Source organism: Leuresthes tenuis, unplaced genomic scaffold (assembly GCF_036924035.1).
Source record: "Leuresthes tenuis unplaced genomic scaffold, fLeuTen1.0.hap1 SCAF_18, whole genome shotgun sequence".
Taxonomy (NCBI): domain Eukaryota; kingdom Metazoa; phylum Chordata; class Actinopteri; order Atheriniformes; family Atherinopsidae; genus Leuresthes; species Leuresthes tenuis.
Genome location: NW_027325372.1, coordinates 8,957,305 through 8,975,885, shown reverse-complemented (window position 1 = coordinate 8,975,885; position 18,581 = coordinate 8,957,305). Strand labels below are relative to the sequence as shown.

The window sequence follows — 18,581 nt, the reverse complement described above, 5'->3', positions numbered from 1 at the left end:
GAACATGTCACCATTCAGGACACCAAAGGAGGATGCTTGTTTTACTGGAATCCGTTCACATTCATGTTGCTTTGCTAATGTGACGAAAGAGCTGACAGTCGGTTATCTGGGACATCTGGAGCGTTGGTGAATGTCTCTCTCTTTGTGCCCTGTTGCCATTGTCAGCCTCTCTTGGCACCTTTTTCTTTCAACCCAAAGAGGGATATAGAAGACAGAGGTTTATGTTGGCTATTTATATTCTTATTGTCAAGAATGATAAATTAATTTTACCAGCAAATACTGTGCACAAGGTCAAATCATTTCTCTGTGCCCTACACCTCAACTTTTGTCCCTTAAGAAGCATTTTTTTGGGTTTTGTGACTGATTCCACTTAAGCCGTATTTCCTTAAATGCTCTGTTGCTTCAGAGGACTTAATCCACAGCTGAAAGTAGTCTGCACCCTTTTCCTGTTTGAGTTTTGTTTGCTAAAAAATGACAGTGCCCGGATGGCTTTTGGTGTTTTTAAAGAAATACTTAGAATCTAAACGGTGAACTGTAACTCACAGTTGAATTGAAAGCAGTGCAGCGCCAGATGGTAACCTGTGTTTCGCCTGGTGGACCGTACTCACATTTTGTTAGCAGGTGGAGGGGTCACTCTGCTCTACTCATATTAGATGCATATTTCTCCATATAACATGCAAATCTATGCAAAGGCATTTTGGAGTTGACGCATAAAGGAGTTCTGACAGAGCCATTGTAAAAGTAGGGATCAAAGTTTTCCATAATAACTGATGAGGCTGCCTGCACTACAGATGCCTCTGAAATGCTCAAAACTGATCCGTCTCAGGCCAAAAATCACCCGCTCAAATGGTCCCAAAAAGAAATGAACATAGAGGCAATGAAATGAACTAGTAAATCCTCACGCTTGGACGAAGTAGGTGCCAGAGATTGTTTGACCTAAGAATAACTAAAATAATCGAGACGAACACTTAACCCGATGCTCAGAAGCTCCAGGATGGTAGTTACTGAAGTAACAGAAAGCCACCCACTCATTTACTGTGAAAATCCCACTTGTTTGCATGACTGAGATGGATCATTTTCTGAACACAGGTTTGCTTCAGAGAGGCAGGGTATTTACTTCACCGCCCACATCGCTTTCAAAATCCTAAAATGTTTGTTAGAGCTCCTTTTTTCCCCCATAACGAGCCTGTGCTGCCGTAACATGCAGGAGTGAGGATGAGCTCTGGGTTCATCTTAAATCGTGATTGATGGCTGTTTTAGAAAACTACAAAGTTAGATTGTCTCTTTACTTTCTAAAACCCAACTGGACAGCCTCTTTGCCTCATTGTTTCATCACATCTTATCCACATTCAACCTCTGATTCTCTGTTTTTTATATTCACAATCGCACAAATGATCTTGACAGTCCTCATTAATTGTGTATGAGAGCAGTATGTCTGTAAGTACTCGGATAGGTTGCACCATTTGGAAGACGGACTATTAGATATCAGTAAATGTGACAGTTAGCCGCTCTGCTAAGACCAGTCCAGTTGCCCTCTCACACCCACCCTCCACTTCCCACAGGGACCACTGTCAGTTGCTCTTTCTTTGCGAGCCGCAGATGAGGAAAGACGTCTTTTAGTGTCAGTCGGTAACTACAGTGAGCTGTCAGGCCAGTAAACCACTCGTTGTCTCCATAGATGCATCAAGCGCATCTTTGCCAACAGCGTTTCAGTTTTTGATATTTTCATATTGCGAAAGCTACGCAACGCACTCCTGTTTACCATATTGTAGCAAGGTGTTGATGAATTATGCACAGATTCCTGAGAAGAGCACACGATAACCGTTCTTCATCACATCTTAAGCATTTTGGGTGCATGGGTCCTTCTACAGAGTTCAAAGTGGCTCATAATTACAAGATTAGGGTTGTGAATCGAAGGATACTGCCCCATTAGACAGAATCCAATCCTCACAGCCAAGAGGCAAGACGTAGTTGATTTTTCATTGAAGTAGATTGGCTGTAGAAGCTTAGGTCTCCTCGGCGCTGGCTAATTAGAAACATGAAGACCTGAGTTTATTAACAGTGTATGGACTGCGGCTGCAGTGAACACACATTAAGCATCACTCACTTGTTAAACATAACCTTGCTGTTTGACTTCAGACAGCCACAACATACTGCACCAGGCCCTAATTGGATCTGCTCTCATGTATAGACGAGACGGGGGCGCGAGGCCTCACCTGCTCAGGCCCCAGTTCGATTCAGCAGAGACCGTTAGTAATTATACATTCTGCCGAGGAACACCTTTTTTTTTTTTAATTCAGTGATTAAAACACCATTTATCCGGGATATCCTTGCGCTCCAAGGTAGATCTTGACCAAAGGAATTCCACAGATGATAAAAGGTTAGTTTAAAACACAAATAGTTTGTGTAATTGCTGTTCTAACCTCTAATGGGGCCTTAGATAGAATTTAGTTTAAACTGAATGTTGTTTGCATTTACAATAAGGCAAGCTGAGGCAATTCTCAAAATGGGATTTATAATCTTGGTTCCAAGGCAGCATTTGTAAGTGTAGATAAAGCTTAGATGTGCACGAACAAATTGCATTGTATTGATAATTCACCTTTTGCCTGTAATGCTGATAGTTGTAGCCGAACAGCTTCTCAGTCATTAAAAGTGATGGCCTTAGAGGGAAAGTTAAGGATCAGTGTTTGTAGCATCCAGCTGTGCTGCGTGGTGTTCCTGCTGTGGTGTGGGCTCCTTCCCCAAGCCTGAAATTTTTCTGAACACACGCTCAGCCCAGCTACTTTCTTGTGCTGCTTAATTATTAAGAATGTGCGGGGAAATGAACATATTAGATCTGTTGAATATGCCGCGTTAATTTTGGATGGAAATGGAGTTACGGATGCACAAGTTTGAGAACCTTTGATTACCAAAAAAAGAAGCTGCAAAGTTATTAACGTTCAACCAGGCTGTGCCTGGCTCAAAGCTTTAGGTGGAACACGAATGCGAGAGAATTTTAAAAAAATGTGCCTTTTATAAAGTGTGGTCACCAACTGAAAATCAGCAGAAACATCGACGCATCGGTAATCACGAGCCTCTGAGGAGGTGACAATTTTGGTCTGCCAGAGTGTGAAGCTGGAGGCGGTTACATGCATAGATGGTGCAATGACTACCTTTGGGTATTATTCCCCGTCTTAAGACGAGGAATATTCCACCATAATGATCCGGTGCTCACTTGAGAGATTGTGAAGTAGAAAAAGTGATTTTGGGCAGGTATGTCGTCTGATTGGAATCAAACACCTTTGGAGGTTTTTTAAAAGAGAAAGGCCCATTCTCATTTCCTCTGCTTGGTCCTACACCTGCATTTTGTAGAGCTTAGGTGCCTCTTTTCTTTAAGGGAGCTACGTGTTTTGGTCAAATAGGCTTTGAATGGGTCATTTGGGTCTATTTGGGAGGCTGGATGACCATTACTGCTTTTATTTCTGAAAGAAAAGCAGCACCTTACCACTGCGTGATGGAGCGGAAGGGCCAAGTTGAGGAATTAGGATTGAGCCAAAGACGCTGTAGAACCACTGTAGAAACGAAGAACCGAATCATTAAAAATATGATTTAAATCTCAGGAACGACAGGTGTACTGAGTGTATGGCATCAAACTCCTTCTTTATTTTAATATGCAGTCAGTCTGTGCTTTTGAGTACAAAATAAAACAAATCTGCAACTGCTCAGCTTAGAAATGAACCATTACTGCTGCATTTTTGAGTCATTTAACATCAGCTATATCCTGCACAGGTGTTTCAAGTTGTTGCTGAAAGTAACCTAATCATTTCCATTTTCTCCTGCTCCCCCTGCTACCTCTTAGATCCCTCTTCCCATTTCTAACAGCCTCTCTTCCTCTCTGCCCTCAGGTTTACCCAGGGCTGATGGTGACTGCAGGCCTTATCCACTACATGCTCAACCTGCTCCACATCTCAGTTCACATCCGTGATGTGTGTGTCTTTCTGGCACCCGTGTTCAGCGGCCTGACTGCCATCTCCACCTTCCTGCTGACCCGGGAGCTGTGGAACCAGGGTGCAGGGTTGCTGGCAGCCTGCTTCATCGCCATAGTCCCAGGCTACATCTCGCGCTCTGTGGCGGGCTCTTTTGACAATGAGGGCATCGCCATTTTCGCCCTCCAATTCACCTACTACCTCTGGGTAGGTGCACTGGACACATGAGGGTGCCCTAATTAAGATTTATATTCTATTCTATCTCTATTCTACAAGAATGAACCATAATTGTAATGTGGATGGGACGCCTTGTTTCCTTTAAAATACTTACTTTAAACTTGTTCTGTGATTAGTCAGAGTCGTATAAAATCAGTTTAAACTCCAATTCTTTGGTGAGCATGCAGAGCCTTTTGTTACTTTATTACAGGCTGGCTTTAAGAAGCCAGGGAAGCAGCCCTACTTTCAAGTTCTGCTGCCTGTCAATGTTGAATTATTTATCCTCAGCCTTGAAAAGCACGCTGGGCTTCTTTGTGGGTCATGTGGTGCTCAGGATACGACAAGTGGCACTCTAAAACCTTCACACTAAGATGACCTTTCAGAGCAGAAGGGAAACGAGTTAAAAGTGGAATGTCCCCATTTTCTAAAATACGTGCAGTGTGATGAGCTCCTCACACCTTTTCTTTTCATCTGCTTGTGTTAGTTTTTCTGTCCTTTCATTGGTTAAAATAAACATTCAGGTTATCCTTGTGCTGCCAGATAGATGTTGACCAGACAAAGCAGTTCCACAGATAGTGTTTTTATTATTTTCCTTTAGAGCTCGGATGTTTGCAGGAGCGACATTACAGCACTGCACTGACGATGAAAGATGTGTGAAAAAGACTTTTCATTTCATTTCAGCCTGTCCACTCTTTCAGTTGCATCAGCCCTGCAGCTATCTTTGTATGACTACATCTTACGATGTGAGCCTGTGAATTTGAAGAGCTGTGCTTTGCAAATGGTTTTATCATCATCTCTTTCTTCCTTCTTATTGGAATTGACCTTGACAAGCATTGAGGATTTCTCCCTTCTACATAGTAGCACGAGCATGATTATTATTTCTTTCATGCTTTCACACTTTGCTCACACTCAACCTTCGACAGAAATATGTCCACATTACAGCCTAATAAACATCGAAGCGGCTCTTTCTGTAAAAGCAGGCTTCTCTTGATAGTGATGAGTTGATTGTACATGCAACCTTTAGATCAAGAAGGAATCCACACATGTGATGGAAGTTTCCCTGCAGAAGAGATGTCGGTGCATGCTACTTATGCTAACTTCATTATCATAAAGCCTCAGCTAGTCCAATGAAATGGATCGATTAATCTGGGCTGATGTCTACCTTTTAAGATAAAATGATAATAATTGAAATGATCCGCATCAGCCGATATTTGAGCGTAGTAAGCCAGTTCACAGGCAAGTGTCAGCAGGCAGCGCGGTGTTGTTGCTGGGAAAACATAAACGGTAAAAGAGTGAAACACCTGACGGTGCTCATTTTAAACAGCATGTTAGCTGTCCCACTTCCTTGGAGAACAAGTAAGGCTTTAGTTGTTTCCTTTTAATAAAAAGATGCGATGAGGCAACTTTGGAATTGCATTCATAGCATTTGTTGTTTTAGTTTACTTTTAGATTTGATCAGAAAGAGGGGAAAAAAGGAAAAAAAAGATTGCATCACATATAGACAGTCGGCTCCCCGATTCCCTAAAGATTGGCATCAGCCATTGAAAAACCCATAATTCTAGAGCTCTAAATCTAAGTGGTTCAGACTGGGAAGACGTTTAGTTTCTGGGTTGAGGAGCAGACGGTACAGTCATGACAGTTGAGGGTTAATCTTGTTTCTGCTGCTGAAGCCGGAGGGATCTGCCGGAGGGGGAAAAAGCAGGTTTTGTAAATGCATATCATTAAAGCACATACTTACTCAACATCCTGCTATTCAGTTGAGTCTGTACAAACATTCTGTTAACATTATCGCCTCATGTCCCGGGAGTGTTGGGATGTAAAGGTGACGGGTTACCATGAAGCCGTTCTCACACCTGAGCAACATGGGTCAGATGAATATGACGGGGTACTTGAACGTGGCTTTAAAGGGGATATTTTAGATTTGAGTTTTTGTAGATAGTTTCCTCCCAAACACGCATGTAAAGGCGTACTTTTAGAATAAATCGTTTGAAATGTACCTACAGCTGGACCAAAAACATGGCTGTCCTCCAGCTTTGATTCAGCATCGTTAATGATGTCATCTGCAAGCTCCTTTGACTTTAAACAGTAAAGAAGTGGGAAGAGCAAAAATGATGAAAGAAATGTAAATATTTCATCTATTAATGAATAATCTTTTCTGTGTATCTGCTGCTCTGTGTAATTTGGCAATGTGAGTTGTTTCTTTCCCTCATGGCACCTTTGGAATTAACATGATGGACTACCTTAGTCCCGTTTCTCCAAGAAGGGCTCACATGCATTCAAGCCACGTGTCCGTTATTGACCAATTGTAGCTTTGTAGTTGCTGGAAGAATCAACTGGCTCACTTCCAGTGTGCAGGATTAAAAGAAAAGCATATCAGCCAAATAAAAGGTATTCATAGCATCCACTTGCCGATTAAAAACTTTTTTCTGCTTCACCAGTGGTGTTATGTGACCACCTGCAGCTTAGAAAGAAATATCTTTACAGCTCAGAACGGTGCAAAGCCTGCAGGAGTCGCACAATTATGCAGATGAGCGTTTGCAGGCCGAACAACAATGCACATCAGTATTCAGGATAAATGTTCTGTCTCTGCCCATTATTGGATCATTCAATTACCGCACAGCACTCCGAGACAAATTCAGGGAACGGTAAATATTAAAATATTCTCTTGACAAAAGCAGATTTATGTTTTCCTGATCGTCACAGATGTTTGAATTGTAAACACGGAAAGCCACATGTGCTTAAGATGTCCTTTACTGAAATGAAACTGCAGTTCATACGAATATTTCCTGGCAGTTGGCAAACAAAAGCAGCAGGTGCGAGGAGCTAATTGGAAGTGACACACTGTCAAAGGTTTAAGCTGGCAATGTTGGCTTCTGTTTATGTGAATGTGCTTGATAAAATGTCCTTTAGAGGCACAATGTATCTGCTGAACGTCGGAGGCACTGACTCTCAGAAAGGCTGCTCTACAGGAAAACACGTAGTCGCAGCCGGCCTCATTGAAGGGCGCTTCGGTTTGTGAGCAGGAAAGAGCTTTAGTGCCACTGGCTGTCCTAAATGTTAACGGAAGCTCGTAGGCTGCTCCTTCAGGATTTACTTCTGCTTTCGAGGTGTTTGTGTTTCTGTTTCCCTGTTTGAGTCTGAAGATGTGCTGCGCAGTGGAGGCTTTCATCCAGGTTAGAGGGTAGTGATGCAGGTATTTCATCATGCCTCTTCTCTACCGTTTGTCACGGCGTAAAAATCCTGGCGGGAAAGACGCCGCCTACATGAAAAGGGCTCTTCATCCATCCGAGAATTCAGCCGGTGTCTCAGTCCCATCATGCGTCTACACGGGGTTTTAAAGTGGCGTGAGGCTGCTGCCTTGTGCTCTGCGGCTTGTTTTTCAGCTCATTCGTTGTCACGGATCCTGCCACAGTTCGGTGTCCAGGTGCCTGTGTGAGCACTCTTGTGTCTGCAATTTAAGTCGCCGATAAAACCGTGCTCGCTGTGCGTCTGTGTACAGACTCAGCAGAGCGAGGCCAAACGGCTGATAGTTCCACTCACTTACACCTCCTCAAACACTCTGTAAGCCAAGCACACGCAAGGAGTGTTTGCATTGTCTGTGTGAGCGACTACAGTACAATACTGCTATGTGATATATATATTATCTTCTATTTATGTGAGTGTATGTGTAGATAAAAGGCAGTTCATCAAATGACAGTTGAGATCAGACGGTTGGCTTTACTTGTGTGCAACAGCAGCAACATTTATCAATGTCTTTGATTTTAGGCTTGCCGTATTATGTTTAAAAGGAAAGGCGAGGAAACGACTGAAACCACTTTTTTTGTCAATGAGTTCAGCAGCAAGGACTGCAAACTCAGCTGAAATCTGCAGTTTAATGATTTTTTTTTTTGTGAGAGGTGAAACTAAAGGTCTGGTGTCTCCATTTTGAAATTATTACTCAAATCTCAGAAGACGCTTTATTCCGTAATGTATGCTGGAGTAATGAGTCTGTGACGGCAGGTCGGTCATGGTTTAGCTTGTCATCCAGAAACCCTTCACCCTGGGCATGTGTGGGAGGTTGTACCGGGGGCGCCTGTTTGCCTCTGCGTCGGTAACACGGCCCCCCGTCATATCCTGTGTGCGGGTAATACATCTCCATCACTTCCCCTTAAGGTAACGTGTCACGAGCAGAGCAGTGTTATCAGAAAAATAAATAATAAATCTCATCTACCCTGATTCGTATCCTCCGTTCTATTTGGCAAGGACCCTGAAAAACAATCATCCTGGTCATGCCCCACTGCTTCTCATTATTAGTCTCATTTATCCACATTCGTCTTTGCATTTTTCCCACCTTTCCCACCTCCTTCCATCTTGTCTCTCGTTAATTGGCTGTCTTCCTTTGTCTCTGCCGTTGTCAAAGCTCTTGCTTTTTTCCGTTCCGTGCCTCCTCTTCCTTGTTCGTCCAGCCTTACTCTCCCTTCTTTTCCCTCATCCCTTACGTCCGCGTACTTCCTCATGCATCTCCTCCTGTTCTCTCAAGTCTCTGCCCAGTCTTCATTAACCGACTCCTTCATTTTAACTGCTAATAACCCATTCAACTCTGCTCGTTGAGTCGTTGACTGTTTACCCCCCCCCCCCCCAAAAAAAAAACGCACACACATGCACACAAAAACCCTCCCATAATCTATAATTGAATCCTCTGACACAGAGTAGAGCTCTATGCCACTGCTCTGTGTTGGAGGAACACGTTGACATAGACTCTCACAGCACGCAGTTTCCCCGCGTCTCTCTCTGGCTGTAACCCAGCTCACCATGCCTGCATTGTTGTAACGGTAATTCCACTCCACCAAGTGTACAAGTGTCAGATTGTAAGGTACAGTTATGGAAGACTAATGCAGTCTTAGGGATCCTGGAATGAATCCTGTTGTCAAGACTGATTGATTGACTTTGCAGCTGTTTTCAGCATGTGTTTTTTTTTTTATCTTTAGAGAAGCTTTATTTCGTGGTTTGGCTTAATGATGTTTCAGAGACAGAGAGGTACTTCTAGAATTTTGTAGAGTTCAAAGAATTGTCATATATAACAACAATTACCTGTAAGGTTTCCTGATTAAGCTGCTCTTTTACAGCAAGAAATGAGCAGACACTGAATATATATTTTTAGCAACCTCACTTCACTTCAGCTCTAACTAAGGGCCACAAGGAGCAGAATCACCTGTAAAGTGCCCAAAAACCCCACTTAATGAGCTTTTTTGGTGTTTCACTCAAAGTTCATCCTTACTATTTTCCTTTGCTTTAACAGGCAAAGCATCACTGTCCAGGCTTGTGTTACGGACTTCTGCACCTTCCATGAGCTGGTTTGTGGGAAAAATAACTGGGGCATGGAGTAAAAGAAGACCTATGAGGACCAGACAGGCTTAAGATCAATAATCAGTGAATGTGATATTTCAACGTCTTTATCTTCTTTCGGGGAAAAGTATCTCATCTGACGGGGCCTTAATTGTCCTGTCAAGCCCAACCCATGCAGAAGCACTCGGCTCAGAGATGTTCTCATTTCTTTCTGCAACAAAAAGTAAATTCCATGTTCACTGGCAAGAATCAGTTCACCTTGAACTCACTCGCTGTGGCACATTTCAACCAGCGCTAACTGTGTGAAGCGTCACTGGAGTGTGCAGATGATTGATTCGGAGGTCTGCCTGAGCGTTTTGCGGGGTGACACCAACTTGGTCTAGCAATCATTGATTCCCCTCTCCTGGTAAACGGGCATTGTTGGATGCAATCACGCTTCTTGACAGCATCTCCAACCCCACAATCTCGCTGGTAATCCGAGTTGGATCATTTGAAAGGTCACTCTGAAACGCTTCTTCTGTGTGTGTGCTTTTAAGCGTGTTTCTAAATGTTAAATTTCACACTCGCTTGATTTATCAGCTTCTGGCTTGTTTACAAGCCACTGCAGTGTGGCCTCGTCTGAACTGGTCTTCTGTCACCACAGCTCACTGTTCCATATCTGCTGTGATCGATAAACTATTTGGAAAACTACTTTTAACCTTTTATAAAGTGAAAGCAAGTTTCAAAATGCAGCAACATTTTAATAAGAGGAGCAAATGTTTATGCAGCAGAGGAGGCAAGTCTGCCTTCAGTCCTGATCACAGATTTTTGTAGTGAAATTAACTTTGAATGCCACGCTGTTATAAATGTGGAGCTTTATTTGTGGAGTCTTATCCAGCATTAACGTTTCTGTAACAGATGAATCATACCCTCCTCTCTCTTTCTCCTTCCAGGTGAAATCGGTGAAGACGGGCTCGGTATTCTGGACCATTGGCTGTTGTCTCTGCTACTTCTACATGGTGAGAGCAGTTCACTGGCAAATACACACAAACCAGCAGCTACTTTAGACCGACTAAACGCCCGACTTGATTTCATTACTCCAGCAGTTATTAGTTCCCTCAAAACTCTGCGTTTGCAGCAGCAAAAACCCTCTTGTGGCCTTAAAAGAGCCTGGTGTCCCTCTACACCATTTTCCTAATTCAGTGAATATGCTTATCGGGCCTCGCCCACCAGTACATGCCATTTTCTCTCTTGTTTCCATTAGACCAGGGATGTCCAAAGTCGGTCCTTGAGGTTTTAGACGTTTCCCTGCATCAACACACCTGATTCAGATGAAATGGATCTCTTCATAAGATTAAGTTCTGCACAAGCCTGCTAATGATACATTGATATGAATCAGGTGTTTTGAAGCAGGGAAACATCTAAAACCTGCAGGACAGCGGCCCTCGAGGACCAGATGTGGACATCCCTGCATTACACTATGCCCACTTCTGTACCCCTATGTGCACTCCAAGAGTTTTGTGGCTTTAGCTTAAAGAAGTAGAGTCTTCCTTAAGCCAAAAGGTTGCTGGTTAGATCTCCAACTTCCCACCGTCTGCTTGGGAAGAATCCTCGAGTAAGAAGATGCCAAACCCCACATGTCTCCTCATGTGTTCCTCACTTCTACGTTTCTTTGGATGAAATCATCTGCAAAATGAATGTAATGTAGTTGCTGCTTCTCCTGCTTTCACAGCCTTCTCCACTTAACTTGTGCCAGCTTCTCCTGGAAGCTTTCACCAGCCTGTAATTTCACAGATTCCTCACGGCACATTCAGATTAGCTGTAGAACCTTTCTCCTGTAAGTATTCAGGATGGTTTCCCTGCCATCTTGACCACACCTCTCAGAGACTGTAGGTGTTGGTCTGTAGATCGTCCCCAGTCAAAGTGTTGATGGCTGATTTTGCTCATATGTCTTGAAACACATAAAAACTATCTTCAAAACAGAATATCGCCTTGGATGTTTTGTTTTAGGCATTTTTCTATATATTCTGCTAAACTAATTGATTAATTCAAGGAACAAAATAAGGTTGGTTCTATAAGGAACCAGCTAAGAATCGGTCTGGTTTTCCAGCCAGAGAGCTACTTCTCTTCCAATAATGTCTGACCCGATCATTATTCAAATTCAAGTAGACCACATCAGTGCTGCGAAGTTCATCTTCACAGTTCAGTGTTTGTCCCCCCCCCCCCCCCCCCCCCCCCCAAACTGATGTCTTAATGTCACCAGTTGAGTTTAGAAATGCCGTCGGACTAAGACAGTGATAGGTGATATTTAAGCACCCGGCGGTGTTTAGAAATGCAGCTGACTCTGATTACAAATGCTGCTTGATGTGGTGAGTTGGGGAACACTCACAAATGTGACTGGCATAAAACATTAAACAGTAGGGGAAAAGAACACTGAACTGGTGTGCTTGCTCTTTATATTCAAGTTGAAGCTCAGACTTTAATCCTTATGTAAGCAAATCTTTGCTCTGGCCCAGTGAAGTTCTTTCTGGGGTGGAAAGAACTGGTTCCACATTACCACTTTGTTAGAAAACCCTTCAAATCCACAATGAAAATAATAGTAAAAAACTGAGCTAATCGGGTCTGGTTCCAGCTCTTTGATTGCAGCTCTTGTTTTCTGTTGTTCACTTGATCATTTGCTGTCAGGTGTGGCTGTTTTTGATTCAGCCCAACAGGTGCTCCTCTGCTGCTCTGCAGTTAAACGATTCTGAGGACAGAACCTGCCATGCTGTAAGAAACACTCGGTTGCGTCAGACCTCCACAAAATATTCTTGTTCTGCAGCTATCTTCCATCTAATGCCCGGCTCTCGCTTCTAAAACACAACATAACACTATCGTTTACTTGAAACGAGGAAAGCACAGAGGGTCCTATTTCGTCTTTAGGTGTTTGAAATTACGGGCATTTTTCTCAGCAAATCCCACCTCGTATGTTGTGCAGCTTGTTCCAATTCTGAAGCAGTTCTGGAAAATAAACCCCACCCCCTGACGTGGTTCTGCTGTCTGTCTGTCTCCTGTGCAGCAGTGACACGAGACTTTGTTAGGAGCAGTTTATCCAGTATTTTCTGCATTATTAATGAATTCAGACAAAAGCCCATCAGGGGGTTGATGAGAGAGATAAAAAAAGACAGTCCAGGCACAGCGCCTCAGCGACAGATTGTTTGCATGTGTCTGAGGGAGCAGGAGCGCCGATAAAATAAAATCTCCTGCTTCTTCCTCGTTCCAAACTAAATCTCTGTGGCCGGCAGAGAGACGAGCGTCATGTGAACCAGATTACTCAAAATCCAGCTTCATCGATCACACCGCAGAGGGGACATAAGAGACGAGATTATGGAGAGAGGATTGATGGAAAGATGAAAAGAACAGGAGACGGACAGAGGGGTGGTAAAAGGACAGAGGGGCCGGAGATGGTGAGAAATACAAAACAATAAAGCAGAGAATTTATCATGATGCAGAGCTTCCACGTTGGAACATCGAGTCTTCTTTATCCTAATTACCATTTCCTCTTCTTCAAACCCACTCCTTCTGGGTAATGTGATGTTCCTTAGCAGAGGAGTCCTCCTGCAGAGAGCACCAAACCAAGCTTGTATGTCTCCATCAATAACACTGCAAGGGTCTTAGCAGCCCACGCTGCCTTCTTTTGGCCTTGCACACAAAGTGCTGCATACACCAGTTAACCCAGCCCAGTCTTTCACCACACCGTCACCTGACACTGTCTGTTTAATCAGGATATTGCCAAGTCTGTGTTTTCCTATAGGGCTTTATTAAATGTGACAGTCGTATGTGGAGGAATAGATGGAAAGATCCCTCTGCCTGGGTATTGGCATAATCAGAGAAGGAAGGATATAAAGGGATGAGATTAAGAAGCGGATCAGAGCACTGATGGACAGGAACCCCAGGAATCTTTCAGGCATCATCCTCCTTGCAACCCTCCGGGGGTGGTGAGGGCAGAGCGGGTGAGGTTGGAATGAAGGGAAACACGGGGCAGTTCAATCCCAAAGCGTTGACTTATTCTTTTATCTAAATCTTCCAGAGTGTTCTCTAGCAGAGTCACCTGTGATGTCGGTGCATGTTAGAAGCACCTTTGCTCAATCAGGCCCTGGTTTGATGTTCTGAACACAAGGCTTCTGGGGCGATTGCCTAAAAGATGTCGTTTAGCATGACCAGAAAGGCAAACTACGGTGACTTTAAGGATGCCGATGTCAGTCACCGCGTCATTGGTTGCTGAGTTGCTCGGTTGACCAGTCTCCTCCAGATCAAAACCCTCTCAACAGCTGTCTGCCAAAAAGACGGAGAGAAAAAAGTACAACACTCAGCTATCATAAATTGATCTGTACAGCCGGATGTTGTACTGCTGAAGATTAAAGTGCAAGCAGGAGTCTGGCCTCTGTCCACAGTGCAGCATTGAATAAGGAATACACGCTAATATGTCCTCAAATATTTAGATTCTCATAGCAGACTGAAGATTTTTATGCCAATTTTAACGTCTCACTGAGCCAGAAAGACACAGCTGGTATTAAAGAGGGCACAGTTAATGAATGGTTACACATATAAACAGGACAACGTCATGACTAATCAGATCAACAACCAGCAGGAGCAGCTCGGATAGAAGGACTTGTACACACATATAGATATGCATGTGCACACGCACACTCCTCCATGCTGCATTCTCTTTATCCTCTTCAAAGTGCTTCCGCGGTCATCTGATAAACCCGGCATGAAATGCAGAGGGCGATAACAGCTAAAAGACTTGGCTTCAGATGTTTTCTGGTTCCTCCTGCCCTCTGCTGTTACCATCTAGCTTTGGCAGAGGGCTGGTTGTTAGAACCGTCATTTCAAATGGAGCCCGTCCGTGATCATGCATAGATCATTCATCTTCCCACGGTACTCTAATGTGACCAAAAGGCCATTTACTCCCATGCTTTTTTTCTCGTGTTTACAGTGGACTCGAGAGGGAAAACTGCAACCGGGTCTCATCGAGTAGTTTGCTGAACACGCACTGATGTCATAATCATAACCGTCAAAGTGTATGTGCCAGAAACGTTCTTGGTGTTTTTCCACCCCTGGGATTATACCGGGGACGTTTTTGAACCTTAAAACTTTGGGCTTCGGACTTCAAAATGAGTCCGAAGCACAGGTTTGTTGTCCAGGTTTCAGGACCAACCTGGAGGCTGAGACAGCAGTTTCTGGCCCCCCAACCACACCACTTTACTCTGCAGTCGCTTGAGTGTTTCTTTGTGGACTTTTGTTGGTGTCTTTGTGACCTCTTTAGCATGATGACAGCTTCATAGCTGTGGCTGTACATGTGCAGGACTTATATTGAGATGAATTTACGTTGCTCATGTGCTTATGGGCAGCTGTCACTGGCGTCATGTGAAGCTCCAGTTGAGCAGCATCGACGGGAAGTATTCTTTGTACAGTAGATCAAGTCTCTTCATATAAATTGCCAGGTGCTCTGTTGTCCACGGGTGGCTTTGTGCACATCCTTTAATGGCAACATTTGTCGCCCCTCCCCCCGCAGAGTCTCAACGTGACTCTGGCTTCTTCTTCTTGTTTTAAAGCAAACTCTACTAACTATCCTATGCCTGTGACACAGCAATAAAGATCTTTTTCATTCAGTATTTATTTCACACTGGTTATTAGAAATGCCCTGAATGCTCTCAGTAGTTGTCACGTGAATTTATCTCGTCTTCATCCTCCATCCTCCTGACATTACATCGAGCCTTGCTCTTATATCCAGTGAGATAAACAAGCCTTTGAAAAAGGGTTGTATAACCTTGACTCTGAGTCAACGATGCTCCTCACTGTCAGGGAGTCTAACTCGGAGATCAATATTTTAAAGAGCCCTTCGTTTTTTAATCAGGTCTACCACCGAGACTGCGTTGCCGTTGGGAATTAACTAGACTTGAAAGGTGACTTGTTTGTCTCGTCTCTGCGGTACGACTCGTGCCACATCGCCACCTGTGAGCAGAGAGCAGTGTTGCTCATGCAGATGATTTGACATTCTCTGTAGATTGCAGTTGGCGCTGACCTGATCTACTGGATGAATTGTGCTTAGTTTCTCAAGCCCTCCCACAGGCTTCCTCTTAATCCTGCTGCGCATCCTTTTCTCCTGACTCTACCCAGCACGCATAAAACGTTAATGCGGCAGATGGCGCGTTCAGTCAAACTGTGTTGCCGGTAGCCTCTTACTGTGTTTCCAGTGTCACGGTTTCAATTAGTTCACAGCGAGTCTACAACCGTCTTGATCAGCGACCCCTGTGTCAACACTGAAAATGAGTTCTAAATTGAAGACATCTCTGGTATTCATTCCTGTTACGGTTCACATGCTCCTAATTGGCTGTCACCATCTGAGACAACAGATGCAAATGAATGCCAAAAGATAATTGCAGCAGCAAAGAGCTCATTTATATTTTTGTTTTTCTTTACTCTCTGTCTTAATGCGGAATATTAATGTTTAACAATCAATTAAACATAACACGCTTCCTACCCCTGTGATTTTTAAAAGTGTAATGAATGCTCTTTTTATCGTACTTAGCAGGTGCAAAGGGGATATTTGTGAGGAGTTGTTGTGAAAATTGGTCAAACACTTTGCATATATGTAATCCCCTTGTGTAATTCGCCCTTTCTCTCGGCTGCTCTCTGGGGTTTAACATTCCGGCACATATCTTTCCTTTTCTGCCTTCTCTGCATTATTGTACCTCATCTCCTTCCTCTGCTCTCTCTGTTCCGTTTGCCCTTTTCTGTAGACCAGCGCAGGCGATCGAGAAGTTGTCAGCGATGTTTTTGTGGAGTCGTTTTATGGCCCACGCAGCCAGTGTTGTGATCCCAGCAGCAGCTGAGGTCTACTTTTAGTGGAGCTTTTAAAGTTATTGGCGCATCTCCTATTTTACACCTAACATGTAAAATGTGATTGCCTGTTTTTTATAGACAGCGTAGACGTCAGTGTTTTTATGGCTCTGTGCTTGTGTCTTAACAGCGCCTCGGCAGTAGGATGTCTTAGCATCCGTCGAATGACTCCTCGGGGTGTGGGAGTTCACTTTTGGAGACTTTATCTTCAGCTCTGAAAGTCTCTGCACCGTTTGGCATTTTATAGAAAAGACAATTTGTTTGTTTTCCAAGTAATTGGCTGACTTATTGATCTTAAAACAACTTCTGTTTGCGCCTGAAGTGGGATTAAAAGTCAGAGGACATTTGAAGATAAGTGGTTAAATCAGAAATGCCTCACACCCTGACTTCAGTTTGCACATTCAGTGGTGATGGAGGTTGTAAATGAATACTGATGAGCTTCGAGTGACATTTCCACGCCTCTGAGGTTTGACGTGTGAAGGCAAAAATAAACGCTTTCAGCTTGATGCTCAACTAAGTTCTAAATCTTCTTGCTGCTCATCATTTAAAGTTCCAGTATCAGATCATTTAACCTTTGATCCAGCAGCAAAGAGCTATTTGCTGCGTCAGTCTTCAGTCTTTAGCAGTTTCTCATAACTTAACATCTGACATATTATTAGTATATATTAACCAGACTTATTGATCTGTTCTGTGCGAGATGGACAGAATTCTGGGCTTCTCGTTAGCTTTCACTTTTGGATTCGTCTCCTTTCGTTTTGGATGGAGACTCTCCTGCTGTAGAGTAACATCCACCGGTTTTCTGAGGATTTATATTGGATTTTAATTGCGCCCCGTTCCTGGACTTTGGGCGCTCGGGAAGTTTGTTAAAAGAGTCGATCGACCCAGAAGCTTTGGAGCCGCAGCAGCAGTAAGAGCTTGTCAAATTCTTTAAATGCCAACGAAAGGAGCTTCAGAGCTTCCTTTATGGTTTTCTGTGGTTGAGAGTGAGCAGTCTGTCATGGCACCTTTTATTTTCTTTTTAATTTGAGCCCTGTGACGGATTGGCAACCTATCCTGGGTCACGCTACCTCTCTGCCGATGGCAGTTGGGATTGGTGACTGCCAGTTGCCCAACTGGATGGAGCCGGTATAGAGATGGATGAGGATATGCAACAAAGCGTCTGTGAAATGGCATAAGAGTGCGTTAGTTTAGGTACTTAATCTGCTGTTTGAGGAGCGTTTTCTTGAACATTTCTAGGTTCAGTACTTCTGAGTGTAAGCGTTGTCATCTTACAAAGTTCTCCCACAATCTTTCCTTCCTCATGACTTTTTCCAACAAGCTCAAGTAAAAGACTTTTGGAAGTGTCTTTTTAACAATTGTCCTCTGTTATAAATGAGCTTCCCTCACCGAGTTGAACATGATGTTTGTAGCACTTTGTGTCTACTTGAACTTAATCAGAAGAAAAAGAATGATGATAATAATGGTAAATAGCTTCGGTCATTGTTCAGAGTATATTTACAGACATTTCTGTGTTTTTTTTGTGTGTCTTCTAGGTGTCAGCTTGGGGAGGTTATGTGTTCATCATCAACCTGATTCCTCTGCATGTGTTTGTGCTGCTGCTAATGCAACGCTACAGCAGAAGGGTCTATATCGGTAAGGTTCACACAATACACAAGCAATTAAGCCAAACAGTTCCTTTCACTCGCTATTTATACCCTCCCCTCCCGTGATAGAATAGCTGAAAATCGAGGCCGACTTTGTTTTCAGACCCTCTCAGAGGAATAGAAATATATGCAATAAACAGATGAATCAGTGCTCCTTCCTATGCGTTTCCAACTATTGTTGCCTGAGCACTTGACAATTAAACAAGCTGCAATGCCCAGTCATGCCAACGCTCAAATGACAGCCACAAACATTGCACAGTCAGCACTCTGTAGACATCCACACGCCTCTAACAGTAAGTGCAGCCACCTGCTTACCTCATCCTTTTGTTTTGCAAATGCCAGAGGTCAACCTGTTATTACAGGGAACATCCCAGTTTGAGCTCAGCCTCAATCCTCCAGACCATCCAAACGTCAGTCGTCGACTTAGCTGTGCTCGTGGCAGGCAATCCTATCGTGGTCGAGGTAAACGATGCATGCCAAGGACCATTTTATAGGTGATTTAGATATATTGTGCTCACAAAGCATCGTCTTTGGGAGCTTTGAAATACATTATAGCCTTTTTACAGTG

The 18,581-nt window shown here is 43.5% G+C and overlaps 3 protein-coding genes across 3 annotated transcripts in view; 2 read left to right on the top strand and 1 right to left on the bottom strand.

The window, feature by feature from the left end:
* The window catches only part of exosc7 (exosome component 7), a 188,571-nt gene that overhangs the window by 19,949 nt on the left and 150,041 nt on the right, over positions 1 to 18,581 (top strand). The gene's annotated exons all lie outside the window — the stretch shown is intronic.
* Positions 1 to 18,581, bottom strand: part of LOC140274859 (palmitoyltransferase ZDHHC3-like) — a 350,244-nt gene that overhangs the window by 186,498 nt on the left and 145,165 nt on the right. The window lies entirely within an intron of this gene.
* The window catches only part of LOC140274854 (dolichyl-diphosphooligosaccharide--protein glycosyltransferase subunit STT3B), a 70,215-nt gene that overhangs the window by 32,449 nt on the left and 19,185 nt on the right, over positions 1 to 18,581 (top strand). Inside the window, exons 3-5 of the mRNA XM_072370231.1 lie at positions 3,885 to 4,172; positions 10,439 to 10,504; positions 17,903 to 18,002. Coding sequence (XP_072226332.1) covers positions 3,885 to 4,172; positions 10,439 to 10,504; positions 17,903 to 18,002 — 454 coding nt within the window. The remainder of the gene's footprint in view (positions 1 to 3,884; positions 4,173 to 10,438; positions 10,505 to 17,902; positions 18,003 to 18,581) is intronic.